Genomic DNA, 22,120 nt, shown 5'->3' on the forward strand with positions numbered 1-22,120 from the left:
TTCAGTTCACTGGATAGCTATATATATGTATTAAATAATTTTGAATAATATGCTTCAATAATGCTTGGTCTAATTTCTCTTTTATATCTTTTTAAATTTAATTAGAATAATGTATCAACTCTTATCTACTCCTTTACCTAAAATAATAATTATTATAAATATATTGTATAATAAATCACAAGATTAATCCATGTCATTATAAATAAAATTTTGACTTACAATATAATAAATCCTAAGCATTTTATATTTAAAAGATATATCCACATCATCCAATATATATATAAAAGTATGATGTGTATGTATATATAATATATTAGAGTATGATGAGAAATAATAATATCAATTTATATTTTATTTAAATTATTTTATATTACACTCAATGATAAATAAGATATAAAGTTCACATACAATCTGAAGTTCATATATAGGAAGGCACTTGTTATAATACATTGCTTGTGGAAATTACTTGTGTTCCTTTTGTATGAAGGGATGTGGGTATGATGATATTGATGTATGTGATGAGATATGATCGTAGCTATATTCCAGCCATGTCATGATTCCAGAAAGATATTGATCATATGGTTCAAATATTTTAAATTTATGGTTTAAGAAAAAACAAATATCGAAAATATTGTAAAATAAAATATAACTAATTTAACTGTTGGAAGTTGAGCTTTCAAAAAGACATTCAAAAAATTGAGTGAAAATAAGAAAAACAAAAAATCACAAGGCTTTCTCCTCATTCAAAAAGGGAAATTATGAATATTAATTAAAATTTTCAATTGATTAAAATATAACTATTGTTCATATCATGGCCCAACACTAAGTCTCAGGTCCAAGATAAAGGCCCAATTCAATAGTTGCCCCCATTCGACACCGACCTTCTCTTAAGAAGTCGAGAGTAAAGACTAGCTGGCAGATGACACTCATTCGAATAAATAACTGCTCCTAGAATATCTCAACCCACTTCCAGGAGCCATATCTCAACTTCCCAAAGATAAATGGACGGTTATCCTCTTTAAAAGGTGGAACTACCTCAACGGTGGTTATTGGTTCACCACTATAAATACACTGACACCCCTCAGGTATCACTAAGTTTCAATACTCTCTAAAACTTGCTTAGACCCTTGCTGACTTAGACATCGGAGTGTCTTTGCAGGTACCACCCCCCATTCTTTCATACACACAAGTCGGACGGAGGTCCCAAGACGTACGGACGGAGGTCCCAAGACGTAAACCTGATCAGAGGCTTCCTCCATCAGACGATTGGGTCAATCCAACGAGTCTAGTCAATTAATCTCCGGTTACCCATCGTAACAACTACCTTTTAGGCACTCTAGCCTTTTTTTTCTTTTTCTGGTGATAACTTATTGACATGATAGACTACTATTATTATAAAATTTAGGATAAAGTATATTTTTTATTTTTGAAATTTGGCAAAAATTTTAAAAATATCTCCAAGTTTTATTTTATTTTAATTTTGTCCTAAAAATTTTCGATTTATATCGAATAACGGCTAAATTTTTAAAAAATTTAAAACCAATATAACAATAACACATAAAAATTATATTTGGATTGCTTGTGTTAAGAGTTATTCTTATGAAATTGTTGTTGAATCAGTCTTTAAATTTTTTGAAAATTAGCTGTCAAAAGCATATTTGATGTAAATAAAAAATTTTTACGATAAAATTAAAACAAAATAAAATTTAGAAATATTTTAAAATTTTTTGTCAAATTTCAAAAACAATAAATATACTTTATCTTAAAATTTAAAATTTATAACAGAAAAAAGTCACCAGAAAAAAATTATAACGGAAAAATATGTACCCTTGGATGAAATTGAGGACCATTCTAATGGTCCAAATGCTTATCATTGCAGACAATGTAGTACCAGGACTCGTAGCAGGGTCAATAACCTAGTTGCTAATGTACTAATGCTTCCATTTAAAAAGAAACAAAAGGGGGAAAAAAAGAATGGAACTTGGTTGGCCAAACCCAAAGCGCGGTATGATGGCGCGTGCATGCCACGTAAAAGATAATCCAAGTCTAAAACCCAACTTAAGAAACAAGAACTAAAATAATAATTAACCTAACACAACTGCAACACTGGCAGCGACCAAATTCGGATGTCAATGACCTTATCCCCTTTGAACTTATGACTTGTGAACATTTTAAAATTCAGATGAATCGTCCGTTTAGGTAGAAGATTTAGAAATATCTACAAGAATATCATATTATTTTTTTAATATATTATATAATAATTTTAATTTTGATGCATTGCTAATAACAGTGTAAATATAACGTGTTTAATGATTTTTAAATAATATGCGTGAGAATTAATTATTTTTATTTATGTCACAATACATGATTGATTATCTAAATCTAACTCTTTTATATTAATATTATAATATATTAAAATTAAATTATTATATGATTAGTATAATTTAATAAAAATTTTATAAATATTTCACAATGATAAATTGACCGACGAATAAACTAAACAAAACTAAACTATATATATATATATATATATATATATATATATATATATATGTGGGTCAAGTACGATTTTAATCTCTATGGTTTAGGTCGAAAATTTTTTTTATCTTCAATCTTTTTTGTAAAAAAAAAAAAACGTTTTCAAGGTTCAACGTAATTTTAAAATTGTCCTTCTTACAATTATACCCTCACTTCAATATGATTATCTCTATCACAAAAAAGAGAGAAACAGAAAGTTAGAGAGAGAAGCAAAAGCTTAGAGAGAGAGAAGGAGAGAAGAGAATAGAATAAAATCTCGCCGTCGTTGTCGTCGCCGCCTCACCCTCGCCCTCGTCTCGCCGCACCTCGTCCTCGCAGCGCCACGACTCGCGCCTTAGCCTCGCCAGGACGCGTTTGGCCCTCGTCCTCGTGTTTCTCGTCGTCATCAAAGAGGTGGTGGTGGTGGTAGTATTCCTCGTGTCCTCCAATAGTGTCTCTTCTTCTGGCTGGTGGTCGTGTGCGAAATCTACAACAAGAGTTTTAGAGAAATTTTTGGTAATTAGATTTATGAATTTTTTGTTTTTGTAATTGAAGATGAATTTGGAGATTTCTGATTATTGTAATTGCATCTGAATTTCGTTAATGAAAGAGAAAGAATTTTAGTTTTGAGTTTTGTTAATAGTTCTGAATTTTGACGATGATTTTCTTATTTTTCTGAGTTTTGAGGTCTGGATTATTGTTTTTATGAGTTCTGGGTTCTGAATTTTGATGATTTTCTTGTTTTTCTGAGTTATGGGTTCTTGTTTTTCTGAGTTCTGAGTTCTGGGTTCTGAATCTTGATGATGATGGCGATATTACGATAATGATGATGATTTTCTGAGTTCTGGGTGGGGTGATGCAGATGGTGATGGTGATGGAGTGGTAGTGGGTGGAAGATAATGGTGGTGGATTCTGAGTTTTGATGAAGATGACAATGATGATGATAATTTTTTGAGTTTTGAATTCTGGGTGAGGTAATTCAGATGATAATGAAGTGGCAGTGGATAGAAAAAGGGGGTGGTAGTAAAAAGCGAGAGAGGTATTTTTATTATTTTAAACTTAATTTGCTTAAAATAAAAATTTTAAAATTACGTTGAACTTTAGGAACGATTTTATATGTAAAAAAAGTTAAAAATAAAAAATTTTTTAACCTAAATCATAAAGACTAAAATCATACTTAATATATATAGACCACTTACATTATTTCAACAACTTATATTAATATCAATAACGAACAAAAAAAGCACGATTAAAGAAAAGCTCACACAATAGAATTAAGGTCAACCCCCTACCAGATTATTTTATTTTTTTTCAACTCCGAATTTGTTCTACCACAAATGTCACTATTTTGACAAATGTCTTTTTTGGAGACAAAATTTAGTAGGTACTTACCATTTTGATAGTAATTTTCAAAAAAAAAAAAATTAATGATGTTGATCGAATATAGTTTTATGGATAAATTATATTATTAAATTAATTAAGACTCTAAATTATACAATTACAATAATAAATATTTCTTTACATGACGAATTGTAGCGTTTTATTATTTTATATGTAAACCACATTGAGATGATTATTGTTTATCATTTTTTTTAAATATATATAAACTGTTGCATCCTACAGTGGATATAAGAATAAATGGCAATCTTTTTGTAGCAGTTTATACATAAATTTTAAAACTTCTACAACCTATAGTGATTTATGTATTTTTATGCTTTACTGGTAATTCATTATAACTTATCACGATTTACATGTAAAAAATAAATGATATTTGTGTGTAAGAAATTTTTATTTGTGGTAATTGTATAATTTAGAATCTCAATTAATTTAATAATATAATTTACTTTAATTTTACAGACATTTTTAAGTATTACTTTTATCTTTTTTTATTGAAATATATTATTTTTTATTCATTATTTTATAATAATAAATGGATATATTTAAATAAAAATATTATTTTTTAAATGATAATTTTAAAGTATTTGACATAAAAAGTTTTATTTTATTAAAAAATTAAAAGAATAAAACTAATGTATTTATTAAAAAAAGTTTATAATAACCAACATGAAAAGATATATATACATTAAAAAAAGCTTGTTATCCAAAATATATATAATCGATTTTATGATTTTTCGAGCACTGAAAATCAAAGTTAAATTAAAATATGATTAAAGTTTTTTTTCCCCATTACTATGAGATGACTAGTAGTAGTAGACTAGTAGTCCTTAAGGTAGCGTTTGTTTCGAGGTACTGAGACAGAGATTGAGAGACTGAGATTTAGTATTGTGTTTGTTAGTTCAGAGACTGATACTAAAATTTCTGTCTCTGTCTCTAAAATTTCAGTATTTCAGTACCTCCAAAAAGTAGGGACACAGGGGACTGGAATTTTTAGAGATGGAGACTGAAACTTTAATAACATTTTATACCTAAAATACTTTCATTTCAATTAATTAATTTCAATTTTATTCTTTGTGTAAATTAAATTAGAGTTTCATTCTTGTTTCAATTTCTGTCTTCCATTTTGCACCAAACAGAATACTGAGATTTATTTCAATTCTTATCTCTTAGTTTCTATCTCTCAATCTCAATCTTTTTGTCTCTGTCTCTCCACCAAACGCTACCTAAACGTTGGAAACTTGAAATTCATGGTTAATACTTAATATGATCAAAACTCAAAAGAGGACCTACCATAACAAGCATGCGCGCGTGCAGCATACACGCGGGCCCCCCTCGCTATTCTCACCGGGACTTGTCAATGCCTTCTTCTTTCACTGAATTCATTCGAGAATTTTCACTTCTCAGTTTTAATTTACTGCATGTTTTAAATAATGTACGTACGAGTAAAATCATTGTTCTTTGGTCTCTATATATGTGGTAGCCATTGATTAACTGTCACTTATGCCGTATATATGAACACTTGCTCAAATGAATTTAGCTATTATTAGGATCAGGGAATTTAACTTATAATTTTTTTTTTTACCAAAGATAGGAGATTTGAACTCGCAACTTATTAATTGAATATGGGGAGACTATGCCATTTGAGCTATAACTCATTGGCATTTGAAAAGATATGTGACTCGAACCCGCGACCTCTTAATTGAGTATGGGGAGTCTATGCCATTTGAGCTATAACTCATTGGCTTATTTTAAATTTGGAAAGATAGGAGAATCGAACCCGCAACCTTTTAATTGAGTATGGGGAGTCTATGCCATTTGAGCTATTACTCATTGGCTCTTAAAATTTGAAAAGATAAGAGACTCGAACCCGCAACCTCTTAATTTAACTTTTATGTTAGTTAATATTATTCCATTTTAATTAATTTTTCTGGTAATCATGACGTGTAGACAAAAAAATTAGCTATCAAATAAGTCATTTATATAGAATATATATTAAAAATAAATTAAACAAATATGTTTATATAATGATATATAATGTTTGAGTTAGTAGCTGATTTTATATGTATATATATTATTTTTTTTTAATTTTTATGTTTTGGAAGATTTGAAATTTAAAATATAGTGTTTAAAATTTAAAATTTAATATTTAAAATTTATAATTTTAAGTTCAGTAAGAAGTGAAATTCTGGTGGTATTAAGGAGCAGTGATTAAAGGAGGAAGAAGAAGAAAGATATAAAAAGTGAAATGGTAAATAAAATGATAAAAAGAAAAAGGTTCCCAAAAGAAAAATTGTAAATAACATTATAAAAAAAAAATAGCAAAAATTGATCATTGTTAATAATTTTATCTTAAGAGCAAAATTGAAATATTTTTAAAATACTTGGAATAAAATGAAAATTTTAAACAAATGTTTAAAAATATTTATAGGTGATGTTTTTTCCTTGTGAAAGAAACAATTGAATTTGTTTTGTTGATTTTTCTGAATACATAGGACAGGGATGATGATGAATAAACAGGTGAGAGTAGATTGCATTATTTGATGAAAATTACGTCTTATATGTATATATCATCAGCGTCTATAACTTTTTGGAAGTTCTCCCTCGTCTTCTTTTGCTCCAAAATGTTCTAAACTACCAGAGACATACTCTCAGGACCTATTATTGTTCCTCTGATTTCTGTTCAACTTGACAGCCTAATTATAATTTTCTTGTACTTACGCTATTAGCTTCTTGTAATCAAATACTCTCATTCGTACCAACAAAAAAAAAAGAAAGAAAAAAAAAAACATCTATATTTGACTATTTGGATTTTGGTATTGATCATGTTTCTTCTTTGTTACCATGTTTAGGTACGGTTAGTTATACGTATAGGATATATTGTGATGTCATGCTTTTGTAAATGTGACAACTTAATAGATGGAACGGTTCTGCTAAGTTACTAACAGCATATCTGCTAACTTCTGCCAACTCTTATTTATAATTGTGTTTCATGGAAATGTATTTGTGGATGTGTTTAATAAAAATATTTTTTTATAGCTGTATTTAATAGAAGTGTTTTTATAGATATATTTTCTGGATGTGTCTCTTTATATATATATTTAAAATATAATAATTATTAGACATATTCACGAACACACCTCTATAAAATATAATTATAAATAAGAGTTGGCAGAAGTTGACAGATATACTGTTGGTAATGTAGACTTTTCTTAGATGAAAAGGGTAAAAAGTAAATTAAAGAGGGGGTAATTATTAGGAGGGAAATTGTGTAACAAGCAATCACGTGCCTACGCACTATTAATGAATCATGATGGGTTCCGATGTAAAAGACACGTATTATGAAAAATGATTCACCTCTCATGGTTCATGATTATTATGCACATAAATTAAGATGAAGAACCGAAGAAGAGAAGAAAAAAGACAGCTTTGTGGCCACTAATTTGAGTTTAAGGAGTTTCTTTAATTAATCAAAATTCAAAATGCGTTCGTGTAGCTTTACGAGTCAACCCAAGCACCAACACCACTCTAACTATATTTTAAGGCTCCTTAGTAGTTAGACACGAGATATGTACTATAGAAAGAGTTTTAAGTATACTGAAAATATCGATTTTTTAGTTATTTTAACTGTTGATCTAAATTATAAAAATATATATAATATATATTAATTAAAATCAACACTTAAAATAATTGAAACATCATTATTTTTTGTATATTTAAAATTTTTTCTATACTATAATATATAAATTATTTATTTATTGATCATATTACATACACATAAAAAATAATTACTACTATAAAATATATATTAAAATATAAAATATTAATTAAAAAATATTAAATTATATATATAATAACTGATTTAGTGATTGATCTTTTATTTGTATACATATAAATTTTTTTATTTTTCCTTTATGTACCTCTTTCCATTTCCTTAACATTTTAAAAGAGATATTTCATGTTAACTGATAGTTTACGGTATTATTAGAGTCATTTTAATTAAAAGTCTTAGAAGTTAGAATTGCATGTATTATTTTTTAAATCTATGTACTACATACTTCATATACTGCTTGAACAAGTGTGGCTCTCCATATTTTTTTAACTCGCCTAGCTAGGTGGACAACACATTAGTTTAGCATTCTAATAATGCGTAACCAAATTTAATGATGAACAAAATTATTTTAATTAAGATAATATAATCAGAGTATCGGATAATTATTATTACATACATTCAACACAAATGAGATTGTTTTAATTTTCTCGTGTTCTAAGGTAAAATTTTCACTTGCAACATATATGAAAATTCTATATGCATTCACATTCGATATGGAAATATCAAAATTCACATCAAGAATTATTCTAAGATCACCAAAAAACAACAACAACAACTAAAACAACTAAGTGTCACAAGTCATTTGTTAATCATTGGGTTTCTGGAATATGTGGTCTGATCTTGCCAAATTAGGCTTCGTGGTGGTGGGATGACATGGAAATGGATGGTTGACCCGTAACTTATTTATTTATTTTTATGTGATACTAATTTCTTTTTTAGGGACCAGCACTTTTTTAACAATTTGGCCAGCACTTAACTATAAAAAAAAAAGTGAGTGATCTCCCACAATTGGATGTAATCTCACACCATTAAAAACACTATTGATAACTAATTAATTGTTACAAAACATAAAACTTGCTGTCCCCTAGCACTTCTCACTTTTTCTCCCTTTTTTAATTTAATATATTTGAGATCATGACCTCATTGCCTGGCTTGATTTTTCACTTTTAAGTTTTAAGTCTAGATCAGTTGTGACTTTGAAAAGCTACTAGAGAATAAAACACTTTAAGGTTAGGTAGATTTTGTTTGTATTTATGTTTGATGGTAAACTGAGTTGAGTTATGACAAAGGGGTTTAATTATGTTTAAACGAGAATAAACAATTAAGACAAATATTTGAGAACATTATTTTTGTTTGCATCAAGAGTAAAACATATAAAAAGAAGGAATTATTCATAGCAAAATTGCACATATTGTTCAACCAGCAATCAATTTCGAGTCTATTTCTTTTTGTGTTTTGTATCTCAGATTTTGCTTCTTTTTCTGTTTGTCATTATTATTGTTCTCCGCAGAATTTTTACTTTGCTCACAAACAAACACACCCTCCCTTCTTTTAATTGTTCATTTTACTTCATAATTTAGACCTTAATTGAGAATTTTGAACGGAAAATATAATCAAATATGCAACTCCCAATGATGAATTCATCAATGAAATTACATAGATTGAATACAAATCAAATGACATAAAGAACTTCTTCAAACGTATTACTTCATCGGACAATTTTCTGTTATTAGACTCAAGCTAGATTGTCTTTTAATTAAGACATTAAGTAATAAGTACGAATTCCTCTTAATACCAAAAAAGAAAAGTACGAATTCCTCTTTGCAATTTATATATCGGAAAAGCTCTGCATACAAGCCATTAGGGCTTGTATGCTTTACAAGCTCATTAAACAATAAAACGAAAATACGCGCTCCTCCACATACGTTGATTACACGCGCTATATAAGATCCCGCGTATATCTAACTACCAAATTCAAAATATTTGTTTCCTTCTTCGTTTTCGTTATTTTGAGATTTGGTTGTTCTTCTCGCGCGTCTTCTCTCGTTCTTCTCCATCGTTCTTTTTCTCTCCTTTTCTCACTGGTATGTTCTTCGTTTACGTTACTTTTTTCTCTCTCTGCAACTCGAGCTTTGTTTTCTATTTTGATTTGTTGTTTTCTGAAATCAAAGTTTGAACTCGTTTTGAAGATAATGAATCATTCAACCTCAGATTGTCAGCTGAATCCAGGCGAAGTGGATTATGAATTTGAATCTAACGAAGTTCCTGAGGTTTGATTTACATAATGAATTTTCTTTCAGTAACAGTAATTTGTATAGGATTGTGTAGTTGAAAAATTGCTGAACATTGACTGTGAAACTAACACGTTAACATGAATCTATCGATTCAATGTATTAGTTGTGATTAATTACCTGGAATTTATAGCAGACGTTCGGGTGTAGATCAGGTCTTTTTTTGGGTGTATTTTTGCTAGAAGTGTGGGTGTATTTACACTTTACTGGTTTTTTGTTATTTTAATTGAGTTGTTGTTGTTCAGGTGTATTATATCAGACATGATTGGGTGTGTTTTTAGTTTTTGACATGGTGTATTCTGCAGCCTGTGTATTTACAGCTTATGGCTTTAAAGGTCATTGTGTAGTTGAGTTGTTGCGGCTCGGGTGTATCATATTAGGCATGATTGGGTGTATTTGAATCATATCTATGGGTATATTTACAGTTTCTGACACGGTGTATTGTGCAGCCTCTCTCCGTTGTTGATGATGAGCTTGTTCCGAAGGTTGGAATGACCTTTACCACCCTTGAAGCTGCTGGAAAATTTTACAGGAACTACGCCAAGGCTGCGGGTTTCTCTACAAGAGTTCGGTGCACAAATAGGAAGGGAAACGAGATTAAGAATCAACTGATTACATGTAGCAGAGAGGGAAAATGGAAATCTAAAATATCTCCGACCGAGAAGACCAATCCGACAGCCGGTCTAAACTGTCCTGCAAGAATTTATATACACACATTGAAGGATGTCGGTGCTTGGATCATTTCAAAGGTTGTGCTCGATCATTCACACCCCTGCTGTCCAAGCAAAGCAGAGATGCTCAAACAGCACAGGGAACTAAGCATGTCCATTCGTCGTACAATAGAGAATAACGAGGAGGCCGGTATCAGACCAAGCAAAACATACCAATCATTTGTTGCAGCTACCGGGGGTCACCGCGAGTTAAATTTTATCGAAAAGGACGTGAAGAATTACATTACGAGGGAAGTGCGGAATGTTTCCGAACAAGAAGATGCAAAGGAATTCGGGAAATATTTGTTAAGAATGAAAGAGAAGAATCATAATTTCTTTTTTGAGCTCCAACTCGAAGAGGATCAATCGATTAAGCTGGCTTTTTGGGCCGATGCAAGAAGCAGAGCCACCTTTGAGTATTTCGGAGACGTCATTTCATTCGACACCACCTACAATACAAACAGGTAACAAACTGCCCCTGTTTATGATGCTAAATTAATTTATTTTTACGAATCTGCATCAGAGGTGTATATTGGCTGTTTCATTGGGTGTATTCGAAGCATTTGTTAAGGTGTAACTAATGATTTTGCATTCTGGACCATGGTAATTTGTTTCAGGTATAATTTGGTCTGTGGTTCTTTTGTCGGGGTGAATCACCACGGTTAGTCAACACTTCTCGGATGCTCTTTGATGAAGAACGAAGAAATTGAATCATTCAAATGGTTATTTTAATGCTGGCTTCGTTGCATGGGAGGAAACGCTCCGAAAGGGTTTCTCACCGATCAGTGCGCATCAATGAAAAGGGCTTTAGAGGCCTGTATGCCAACGACAATTCACCGTTGGTGTATTTGGCACATCATGAAGAAGATTCCAAGCAAATTAAACGGGTACAAGGGACATGCCGATATCGAACAAGAAATGAGTCAAGTTGTTTGGAACTCTCATAGCAAAGACTCATTCGATAGGAATTGGAATGATTTTCTGCTAAATTTTGGTCTTGCGGACAACAAGTGGCTTTCAGGTAATGTCTTTTTAAAATCTGCAGCAGAGGTGTAAATTGCATGTTCCCTCGGGTGTATTTAGATTCTGTGTTTGGGTGTATTATGCAGATCTGTACGAAGACCGTCACATATGGGTTCCTATCTATCTGGATCACTACTTCTGGGCAGGGATGAGAAGCACACAAAGGAGCGAGAGCATGCATTCATTTTTTAACAAGTATATAACCCGGAACAGCTCGCTTATTCAGTTCGTCAAACAATACGATAATTGCCTCGGAAGCAGGGAGCAAGCAGAGAGAGAATCAGATGCTGCAGATTTTCATACAGTCATACCGTGTGCAACCAACTCCTCCATTGAAGCTCAGTTTCAAGAGGCGTACACTCACGCAAAGTTTAGGGAAGTCCAAGCGCAATTCAGAGGAAAGGCGAATTGCATCACCAGATTAAAGAATTCTGCTCTAGGCTATTCAGTATACGAAGTCGGAGAACAAGTTTCCAGCTCAATATTCAACAAGTTCGTGGTTACTTACGACTCAGTTGCAGCCGAGGTAAAATGCCAATGCTTATTATTCGAGTCGAGAGGGATACTGTGCCGTCACGCACTAAGCGTGTTAAGCTTCGAACAAGCAAGCCAAGTGTCACCTAGATACATACTGGAACGATGAAGCAAGAAGGTAAAGAGGCGACACACACACATCAAGAGCAGCCACGACGAGCCACTAATGGAGCCAAGAAGCAAGAGGTTCGACCAATTGGTTTTTCGTTCGCAAAATATTTGCGAATTTGCCTCCGAATCGGAGGAGCTGACTGCAATTCTGCACCGTGCGTATGATAACGTCATGGCCGAGATGGAAGCATTAAAAGCCAAAAGGAAGGGGACATCTTCTTTATCCCACGAAGACGCCAACTTGGAATCCGTTAACGAGCTTCAAAGCCCGCCAAGGATTCGAACAAGAGGACGTCCAAAAAACAGGCTAGGTTCAAAGCTGGAGAAACAGATCGCAAATGGCACAAAGAAGAAGAAGACGAAAGTTTTAAGCGAGGTAAAAGTAATGTTCTTTAAATTTGTGGCGATTGAGTTTATTTTTCTCGTTAATAGGTTAGCTAATGTGTGAGTGTTATATTCAGACAAACCTGTTTGATGCTGCATCAGCGGCGCATTCAAATTCCAGCCAATATCAAGGACACGTTATGAATTATCAGTTCAGGGTACCAGCAGCAGGGGATAACTCTTTGGGTGTATAGTTTTATAGAATATGGGTGTAAAAGCACCGTTCTTTTGGGTGTATTTTTGTTCATTGACAATTTACATATAGACACATATATAGATTCATATAGAACAAAAGCTCTAAAAATTCGCAGGTTATGGGTGTATATTTGATTTGATGTTTTTCTTCATATTTTAGTACATGTAATTCATACATTTTGAATACAGCACAGACAGTTTGGGTGTATATTTTATGCAATCTTGGGTGTATTATTAGACCTGCGTTGGGTGTAACAGTTTATAATTTGCGTTTATATATGCCTTGATTTTTTCCTTCATATTTTACCACCTGTAATACAGCTTTTGAATACATCACAGACAGTTTACCAGCACAGATAGTTTAACTATGGGAAAAAATATACATGGAATAGAAGTTGTTGATAAATGGCAAATATTTACATCATTTGTTCAATTTACAAACTACCCAGCAGTTGGATTACGCAGTTTCTATATCAGCAGAATTAATCTGACAAAACGGACTCAATAATACAGAGGATGGCTTCGACAGCCTTATAGCACTACTCTCCCTAATTGCCCGATCTCTTTCTTTATTCATCTCACTGAATAGTATCCGGGAAGCATACTCCACTCTATAGTGGTCCACCTCCTCCTACAATTAAAAAGGATATTCTGTTTAAACAGCAATATTAATTCAGTAAAGTAATACAGAGTTATATAGTTCTAAACACAGTTACCTGTGGCCAATTATCCCATTCATACTTCCCCTTTTTAATGTTTTCCGGCTCAATTAACTCCATCCACTTCATAACATAGATAGCGCAGTCATAGCTGAAAACGAAGAAAATAAATTACAAATCTCATTTACGAAAGTTTAATGTTCAGACTCACAAATTTATACCTTATTTTTTGGTCTGATATTTTAACATATGATGATTTAATTTTCTTCTCGTTCTCCCCTTTCTGCAGAGGTTCCCCGCCGGCATATGTTATCAATCTTGAAATTACATATCCCTTAAATAGCAAAACAAATCAGTAATACACCCGAATAAATGCACAAGATACACCCAACTGAATGGACAATATACACCCAACACAACTAACGAAATAGACCTAAATATTAAAGTAAAGAAGACAGAGGCAACTTACAGTGAATTTATTAATGTCCTTTCTCTCATCGCTTGGAGCTTTTTTGTGTAGCGGGTCAAGTATATGACATTTCCACTTTGTTGTATTTATTAGCCATAACCACCAATGCCTCGAGTGGCAAACAGGAGCAAAAATCTGAAGGATTGCCACATTTCAACAGTGTGTTATTTTATTTGGCATATAAGTAAATAAGCGTACTAACAAATTTAGCAAACGAAAACTTACATATGGATGCGAAGTTAATTTTTTTCTATCTATGAAGGGAATGAAACTCGGGTAGGCTTCCACCCTAAATTCCTTTTTCGTTTTCGGTGATATGAATTCCCCCTTTGGGTGATCCGAAAGTGCCATGCACTGCAAGAATTGCGAAACAAGAAATGAAATACTAAACTTACACCCAATTGAACGTAAAAAATACAGCCAAATCAATACATAAAATACACCCAAAGTTCGTAGAAGTAACACTTACCACAATATCGGGGCGAGACAGTATATTTGTTCTTGAAACCTCTTTTCATTTTTCTGGTTGAGGATGAGGCAGATGGCAGATACAATCTAGAAATATATGCCGAAATCAATTTTACATTAATAAGCATTGCAATTGACTTTGGTGTAAAAACATTAATGTTATTCTAATATTACCTGAGATTCTATATCACTTTTTGCTTGGAGGGATACAAGGTGCATTCTCATCAAAATGTATTCTCCTTGGCCAATCAGAGTGCACATTTCCTCATACTCGTTAGTATTGCCATCTGCATCTTCCTTCAGTCTCGTCCCCCAGATGTAGCACTTTTGTTTCATATCATCCGTAATCTGATATAATCCCCCAGGAGTTTGAACTTTGCAGAACTTTCTCCCCCAGTCTCCCTCTAAATTTGTGGACTTTTGTTTTTTCCCTTCGCCGCACTGCTTGCTATTTTTTGGACCAAATCGTCCAATTGTTCTATCAAATTTGCAGATTCAGGAGATTTTGCCCTTTTTGTCTCCTGCGTTGACGCCCCCTCCTGGCTCGAATCACTCAATCCAAGGCTGAATGATGGCACCCCTGGATCTGTTTTAGGAACATAGGATGCTGTCCATGCCATCATCAACAGGGCAGCAGCGTCTTCTGCGTCTGGATGACTGCGTCATCATGTATAAGAATAAGAATAAGAATAAGAATATACGGATGATAAGCAAAGATTGATTTTATTCTGATGAACTTACATTTTAGTTGGAGCTGGGGGAAGCGCGGGTGTGGTCTCTTGAAGTTGTTTGGGGGTTTCAGGAGTGCTGCACAGTTACAAAAAATTAATCACGGCGTAAAAAAAACTAATCAGGAACAATATACACCCAAACTCTAAACAAATATACACTCAATACTATTTCTTACGTTTCTGTAGTCCCTTCAATCTGTAGCATAGGGGTTGGTTCAAAATCTGTCTCAGTGGTTGTTTGGGATGCCGGCACAAAAACCTGAATCGGGACTCTAAACAAGAAGAAAAATGAAAGGTTAACAACGCCTTTGAAAATAATAAGCTTATAAGGTTGAAATATTCTTGGAAAACTCACACTGCAAGCGCATCCGACGGTGTCTGTTCCCTCACAACCATCATATTCGAATCAGCCGGACTCAACCTAAAATACACCCAAAGAAATTCAAGAAATACACCCGAACAATTCAAAAAGAAGACAGGCTTTGTTTTTTTGAGAACTTACATACTTGCAGTTTTTGCTTTTTTTCCTGCCTTTTTTTTCTTGAATAAAATAATAAAGGGCTTTTTTTTCTAAAAAAAAATATATACAGAATTAGAAGTAGAAGGGTAATAGAAGAACAAAAGTAACGGTTAGTTGAAAGAGAAATTACATGCTCTGTGACGGCTGGTTTACACTACTCTGTTCTGTGCACCCTTGAGAGGAAGGACCATCACTTCCCAAGTTCACAGCCGGTATTCTAAAACAGATCTCATGTTATTCAGACAAAACAAGATACATGTATAAAATACATCCAAATGAATGCACAAGATACAACCAACCGAATGGATAATATACACCCAACACAACAAACTTAATATCCCAACTTATTAAACAACATACACCCAACTTGATCCACAAAATACACCCAAATCATGATAGCAAGATTTTATTAAATAATAAAGTTTCTTACGTTTCAGACGACACATAGCGACCTTCTGTCGATCGCAGGTCAGCTCGGTTCTCCCTGCGAAACAAGAAACAATTATTAGCAAACAAAACACACCAAAATCTGAAATACACAGCCCAGTAAGACATACCCCTCTGCAGCAGATTTATCAACATTTTCCCTTAGCCATTCATCTAGTTCGTCATTTGATATTTCATATGTCTCACTACATTCATAAAAGAAGATGTTAACAAAAATAATTACGATGATAGACGGTAATATAGCTTACGAGGTACTGTACCCGTCAAAGTATTGATCTTCTTTAGGAGGTGAATCCTCCACAACAACTTTTTTCTTTTTTGGTTGTGTTCTGGGTGGAAAAAAAGGAGTACCAATCAGAAATAAAAAATTAATTTTATCACAGAATATTATGCAAAGAAGTGCTTACTTTTTTGGTGTTGTTTTTGTTTTTTTCTTTTTCTTCTCCTTCTCTGCAGGTGATGATTCTTCGCTCCTATAAGTTAATAATAGACACTTCAGTTAATACACGAAATCTTTATAATGAAGCCAAAAGAAAGGAGTAATAATTTCAGGACATTACTCATCACTTGGTTCAGATTCAGATTCTGAATCAGAATCTGACTCCTCTTGCCTCTGCTTTCTTTTTCTGGAGTCCATTCTGGAAGGCAAACAACCATTATTTAGAACATACTAAAAATACACCCAAATGAATTCACAACATACACCCAACTGAATATACAATATACACCCAACACAGCACTCAGTATGGTACTTACTTTTTCCCCTTTTTGCTGGGGTGTTTTCTTCCTAAATCCTCTGAGTCTTCTTGAGTCTCAGACTCAGAGGTAGAAGTGTCACTGTCAGTAGCTGTTTCTGTTTCCAAAGACGATGTTGGACTCGCCTTCCTTTTTTGTTTTTTTGATTTCTTGTTTTTTTCTTTTTTTTTCTTTTTTTTTTTCATTTTTTCTCTTGCTCTTGTCTCCGCCATCTTCACAATCCCCTGAAACATTAGATATTTTAGCTAGCAGCATTCAGGTAAATAAAATACAAGCAACATATTATGTTTACTTACCAAAATTTCCTCTCTTTCTGCAGTCATTCTTTCCACCAACTGCTCCTTAGTCCAGTTGGCAATCCAAGGCTTTGGTGGTCTTTCAGCCCTCTTCTTGCCTTTGTTTTCTGAAAGATGAAAGTATATTATCATCAGGGCAAAGAGGCAGCCATCAATTGCCTTCTTCTTCTTCTCCTGGTAGTCTGTGATGCCCTTGATCATGAAGGTCAAAACATGCCCCCCCCAGTTTCTCTCCGATATGCCGTCCATCTTAAAAATTGGGGCCAGGTGCACGGGTGATATTTTGTTTATCGTCGTTGGCAAAAGGAACGCCATCTGTATGTAGAGGATGAATATCCTCTTGAACATTGTAACACCCTAACTACCAAAGTTCACACTTCCGGCTGCGCGACTCTGATAGCTCGGACATTACGACGACACTTATACTACTTAATACTAAAATATGAGCCTGTTTAAAACTTTAAACCGCAATACCGCTCCCAAAGATACTTTCGTTCGATAACGTACATCCATAAATACCATTCAACTTACAACAACTCATAAAGAGTACATCCATATATATATACATACATATATATATATATAAAATATTACAAACATAATCCAATACAATTCCTATCCCTCTTACAGAATATATCAAGATAAAGGCGAGGGTACAATAAACCATAACTAAAATGATACAGAGCATCTCAACAACAATAAAATAAACTCTTCGTAACTTCTGCGCCCATATCCTGAAAGGGGAAAAATGTAGGGGGGTGAGAACATCATCCTCGAAAGGGTTCTCAGTAGAGGGTTTTTGGGAATTACTGTAATAGGATACATGAAGATAACCGCACCAGTGATTCATAACCTTCTTATGCCTCTTTTCAAAAACAACGGTTTATAATGAAAGTAAAGTCGGAAATCTTTTCGGAAAGAAGAACCGTTCAATTCTCAAAACTCAAAAGCCTTTCAAAACGGTTTGTCTATGCGGAACCAAAATAGCCTTTCATAATTTTATTCCAAACCAGAAACACAACACCGAAATCAACCGTCAGTTCATCTCTTTCCAACCACGGCCCTAGGCCCAAACAATCCAACCAACAACCAATCACCACAATCCAACAGAGTCCCAGATGCAAACACAAATAGGAAGTTCAAGCACAAACAGTTATTACAAGTAGAACAGTTAGCAATTAATCACATAGGCAAACCAAGTATAATATGCACACCCAACCAATGTCACACAAATGCATATGATGCATGCCTGTCCCTAGTGGCTGATGATATCATCTGTCGGTTATAGAGCCAACCCGACAAGTCCTGGTAGCTAACCATTGGACTGTCCCTCTGTCGTGCATCCCCAACTCGAGTTATACTCATCATAAACTTGATCATAATCATGATCCATATCCATCACCATCACTGGTGAATATTTATCCATCACCATCACTGGTGAATATTTATGGGGGCGAGCTCATCCGGGCCTTTCACAGTGCCCGGCCACACTTACGACATTGGGTTAACAGAGCTTCGAGTCTCAACCTGGAGCACATGGTGGCTAGCCATTGCTACTACCCAGGGAAACCCTCATCTCCAATAGTGGAAGTGCAAAAATCACAATTATCAATAATTCAGCATATACATGCATTCATTCTCATCCATGGATCAACATCCATCTCAGCCATCCGGCTTACGGTTCAGTCCAGAACCAGCCAATATTGATAATCACACACAGCCATTCCGGCTCACGGTTCAATCCAGAACCAGTCAATATTCATAATCATACATAGCCATTCCGGCTCATAATAAAACAGCACTTCCACATTCAAAATCATCAAATTCATGAAATCGGCATTTAAACCATAAATCATTTTCTCAATTTATTTCACTTTGAAATCAAGTTTCAACTCTTTTCAGCCTTGGATTTAAAGATCTCATTTCTCAAATTATCTCAGGCTCATAAGCCAATTTTACTCAAGGAAAATTCCCTTTTTGAAATAAGCCACTCTCGGCTTCCTCTTTCCAAAACTTCCAAAACCATGGAAAGTTAAAGATTCCTTTTGAATCATTCAAAATCACCCATCCAACAATGAGATTTTTGTAACGAAAGTTCCTCAGCAGAGTCCCAAGTCCTTAGGGGAGAATAGCATAACTCATTTCGCCAAATTCATTTAAAATCATTAAAACCTTGGCTTTCCGATTTGAGTAATAAAATAAGATCTAAGCCAAACCGAGTCACGTAATCATTTACTTCCTTCAAAGCCGTTTCCTTTACTTAGGCAAAACCAGCTTTAACCCCCATGACAAATTCTAAAACGTTTCAACTGTTAAAAATTGTTTTAGTCTTGCAAGAAATTCAGAATTCAAAGAGTACTCAAAACCTTTCTCAAAACATTTCAAAATGAAACTTGTCAATAGACACTCAGGTTCTTTCAAAGTCATTGAAACTTCTTTAATTAAAATTCCCAAGTCAAATTCAAAGGCATAAACCCTTTTCACATCCAAACAGCTTTAAAACACCAGTCTCATCTAAGTAACTTTCTTCTGAAAGAGATACAATGCCTTTCTTAAGAAGCAAGACTAAATCACAATTTCCTCTTTATTAAATTCATTTCGAAAGCATGAATCATCCTTTTCTCGTTAATTCAGATAAAATAGTAGAAGTCCTTAACTCATCATTTTCCAGACAACATTTCAATAAAGACTCGGATTTTATAGAAATTTCGGCAGCACCTCCCCTAAAACTTGGACTTTTGCCACCCGGTTCGGGTCCCAACTAAACCGTCTCTCATTCCTTTTCAACAGCTCAAAACCAGAAATCAATTCAAAAGCAAGCAAAATCCAACAGTCGCCTTAATGGCATACCTCAAGAAAATCATTTCAAAAATCAACTCAATATCAACCGATTTAACTCATTTATAAAGCTTTAAAGAATCGGTTCAGCAATAAATCATTTATCAAAACCAGAGCAATTAAAGCAACCCAGGCTGAATTTCAAGAGCATTCTATCTTTCACATCATCAAAATAATTGACTCAATTCAAACCAATCCTCAACGGATTAAACTCATTTCAAATATTTAAAGAATCAACTTCAAACATTACATTTCACAAGCCACACAACAATTCAGCCAAGCAAACGTCCATAATCATTCGAGTCAATCAAATAATACATAAGGCAGATACAATCACTAATTACACCATATCTCACATCAGTATCCATATGTAATAATTCCAATAATAAACTGTAGTTTTCAGAAAGAGCCCCTACCTCAAAACGCAATTCCATAACCCAAACGCCTCACAGAGTCCTTTTTGTCCTCAACTCGAAATCACCGGCAACCAAAACCTCGGCTCTACTTGTTACAAAATCAGAAACAGCTACAAGCGGCATAAGCAAACCGGATTCAAACTCCTAACACAATAATACCGCAAGACCTTAATATACATAACAAGACATTAACGCGGAGGTTTCGAAACGTAAAATACTCACTGAATTAACAAAACAGCCGCAGCTCCATATCAACCTGGTAGCAGCTCCGTCAGCCGCCTCAAGCGGCAGCGGCAATATAAGACTCCGACAACCGCGACTGCACAACAACGTCATGACGATAAAGACCCATGAATAGAAAGGAATGAAGACCAAATGCAAGGACCCTTACCGGCAGTGGTTTTCCGGTGGCTAAGCTGCATTCTCCGGCAGCAGAAACGGCAAAAGCCTCGGCGGTGGTTTTAGCAGCGGTGGTAAGAACAGCAACCCAGGGGTGACGGCGACGCGGCTCCACCACCAGTGACCGAGGAGCGTGACAGAGGCGTTTCCCCCACTCAATGGCGTCCTCTCCTTCAAACCGGATCGGGGCAGACCTCCAGTAGTGGCGAGGCAGCAGCTTCGAACAGCAAGCCACGGTGATGGAGGACTTCGACGATGGTGGAAGGGCAGCGAAGGACCCGCGACGGCGGAGGCACGGCCGCAGAACAGGGACCCCCTTTTCTGCCGTTATCTCTCTCTCTCCTGCTCGGGCTTCTCTCTTCGGCCCTCCATGGATGGCGAGGACTCAGACTTCGCGGTGAGGAGGACGACGACGCGAGCATCACGGTGGCGGCGGCGAGCTAGTCGGCGACGAGGAGGACAGGGAAAGCCCTCCACTTGGCCTCTCCCTCATTCCGGCGCTACTCGCTGCGAACCTCCTCTTCGTCGTGGAATGGCGGCAGCGGCGCGGATGGCAAGGCCTGGCGACGACAACGCGACGGCGGTGGTGAAGTCCGACGTGCCGGCACGGCCTCCTCTCTCCTCTCCTCTTCTTCTCCTTTGATTGCTCTTTCTCTCTCCTCTGGCTTCGCGCTCGCCGGCAGTGCCGTTGGGGAACACAGAAACAGCGGCGGCGCCAAGTCCTTCTACCCTTTCCCCATTATGCCTTCCCTTGTTTTCTTTCCCTCAAATAACCGTGTGTGTGTGTGTTTAGGTTAGAGGGGCAGCTGCTGCTGCTGGTTTAGGGAGGGGAAACGGGTACCGGGTTAGGGTTTCAGGGTTAGGATTTTTCTTTCAAAAATTAGGGTTAAGGACATTATGGTAATTTCACATAAAATTGGGAATAATATAGTAATTGAAACCCAAATTAAGTCCAACACTAATTGTATATAGGAAATACAATTTGCTCATCAATTTCACAAATTATTTTCAATAAAATGTCCAAATCAAATAATTAGAAGTAATATACTTAATTTCTTCATTTTCCAAAATAGCAGTAATAATATTTAAAATATTACTTATCTAATCCAAATCATATAAAATTCTTATTATTTCATAACTATCAACCTTATACTTTAAATATAGAAAATAATCCAATAATTATAAAATTGGATAATAATCATAACTTATCTCAAATCCAATAAATCAAAACTTGCCTTGATTATCTTTAATAAAATAATTTCTGAAATTGAGGCTGTAAATAACTATATGATTTGAGACTTGATCATAAAAAGACTTTTCAAAGTCCTGGGTCTTACAAACATCAGGC

The 22,120-nt window shown here is 34.6% G+C and overlaps 2 protein-coding genes across 2 annotated transcripts; both read right to left on the reverse strand.

Annotated features, from left to right (window-relative positions):
• Positions 1-13,230: 13,230 nt before the first annotated feature.
• LOC148575459 (uncharacterized) lies at positions 13,231-14,252 on the reverse strand. Its single transcript, XM_088506245.1, has 5 exons — positions 14,190-14,252; positions 13,902-14,036; positions 13,654-13,766; positions 13,490-13,583; positions 13,231-13,404 (listed from the first exon to the last, which is right to left on the reverse strand). Exons 1-5 carry the CDS (start codon positions 14,250-14,252, stop codon positions 13,231-13,233), a joined length of 579 nt encoding a protein of 192 aa, XP_088362371.1.
• A 276-nt stretch (positions 14,253-14,528) lies between these two features.
• LOC107628593 (uncharacterized) lies at positions 14,529-16,704 on the reverse strand. The gene is made up of 9 exons (XM_088506246.1): positions 16,628-16,704; positions 16,475-16,540; positions 16,328-16,396; positions 16,178-16,252; positions 16,051-16,104; positions 15,751-15,837; positions 15,456-15,521; positions 14,969-15,026; positions 14,529-14,717 (listed from the first exon to the last, which is right to left on the reverse strand). Exons 1-9 carry the CDS (start codon positions 16,702-16,704, stop codon positions 14,529-14,531), a joined length of 741 nt encoding a protein of 246 aa, XP_088362372.1.
• Positions 16,705-22,120: the final 5,416 nt, after the last annotated feature.

Source organism: Arachis ipaensis, chromosome B2 (assembly GCF_059453495.1).
Source record: "Arachis ipaensis isolate K30076 ecotype BB chromosome B2, ASM5945349v1, whole genome shotgun sequence".
NCBI lineage: Eukaryota > Viridiplantae > Streptophyta > Magnoliopsida > Fabales > Fabaceae > Arachis > Arachis ipaensis.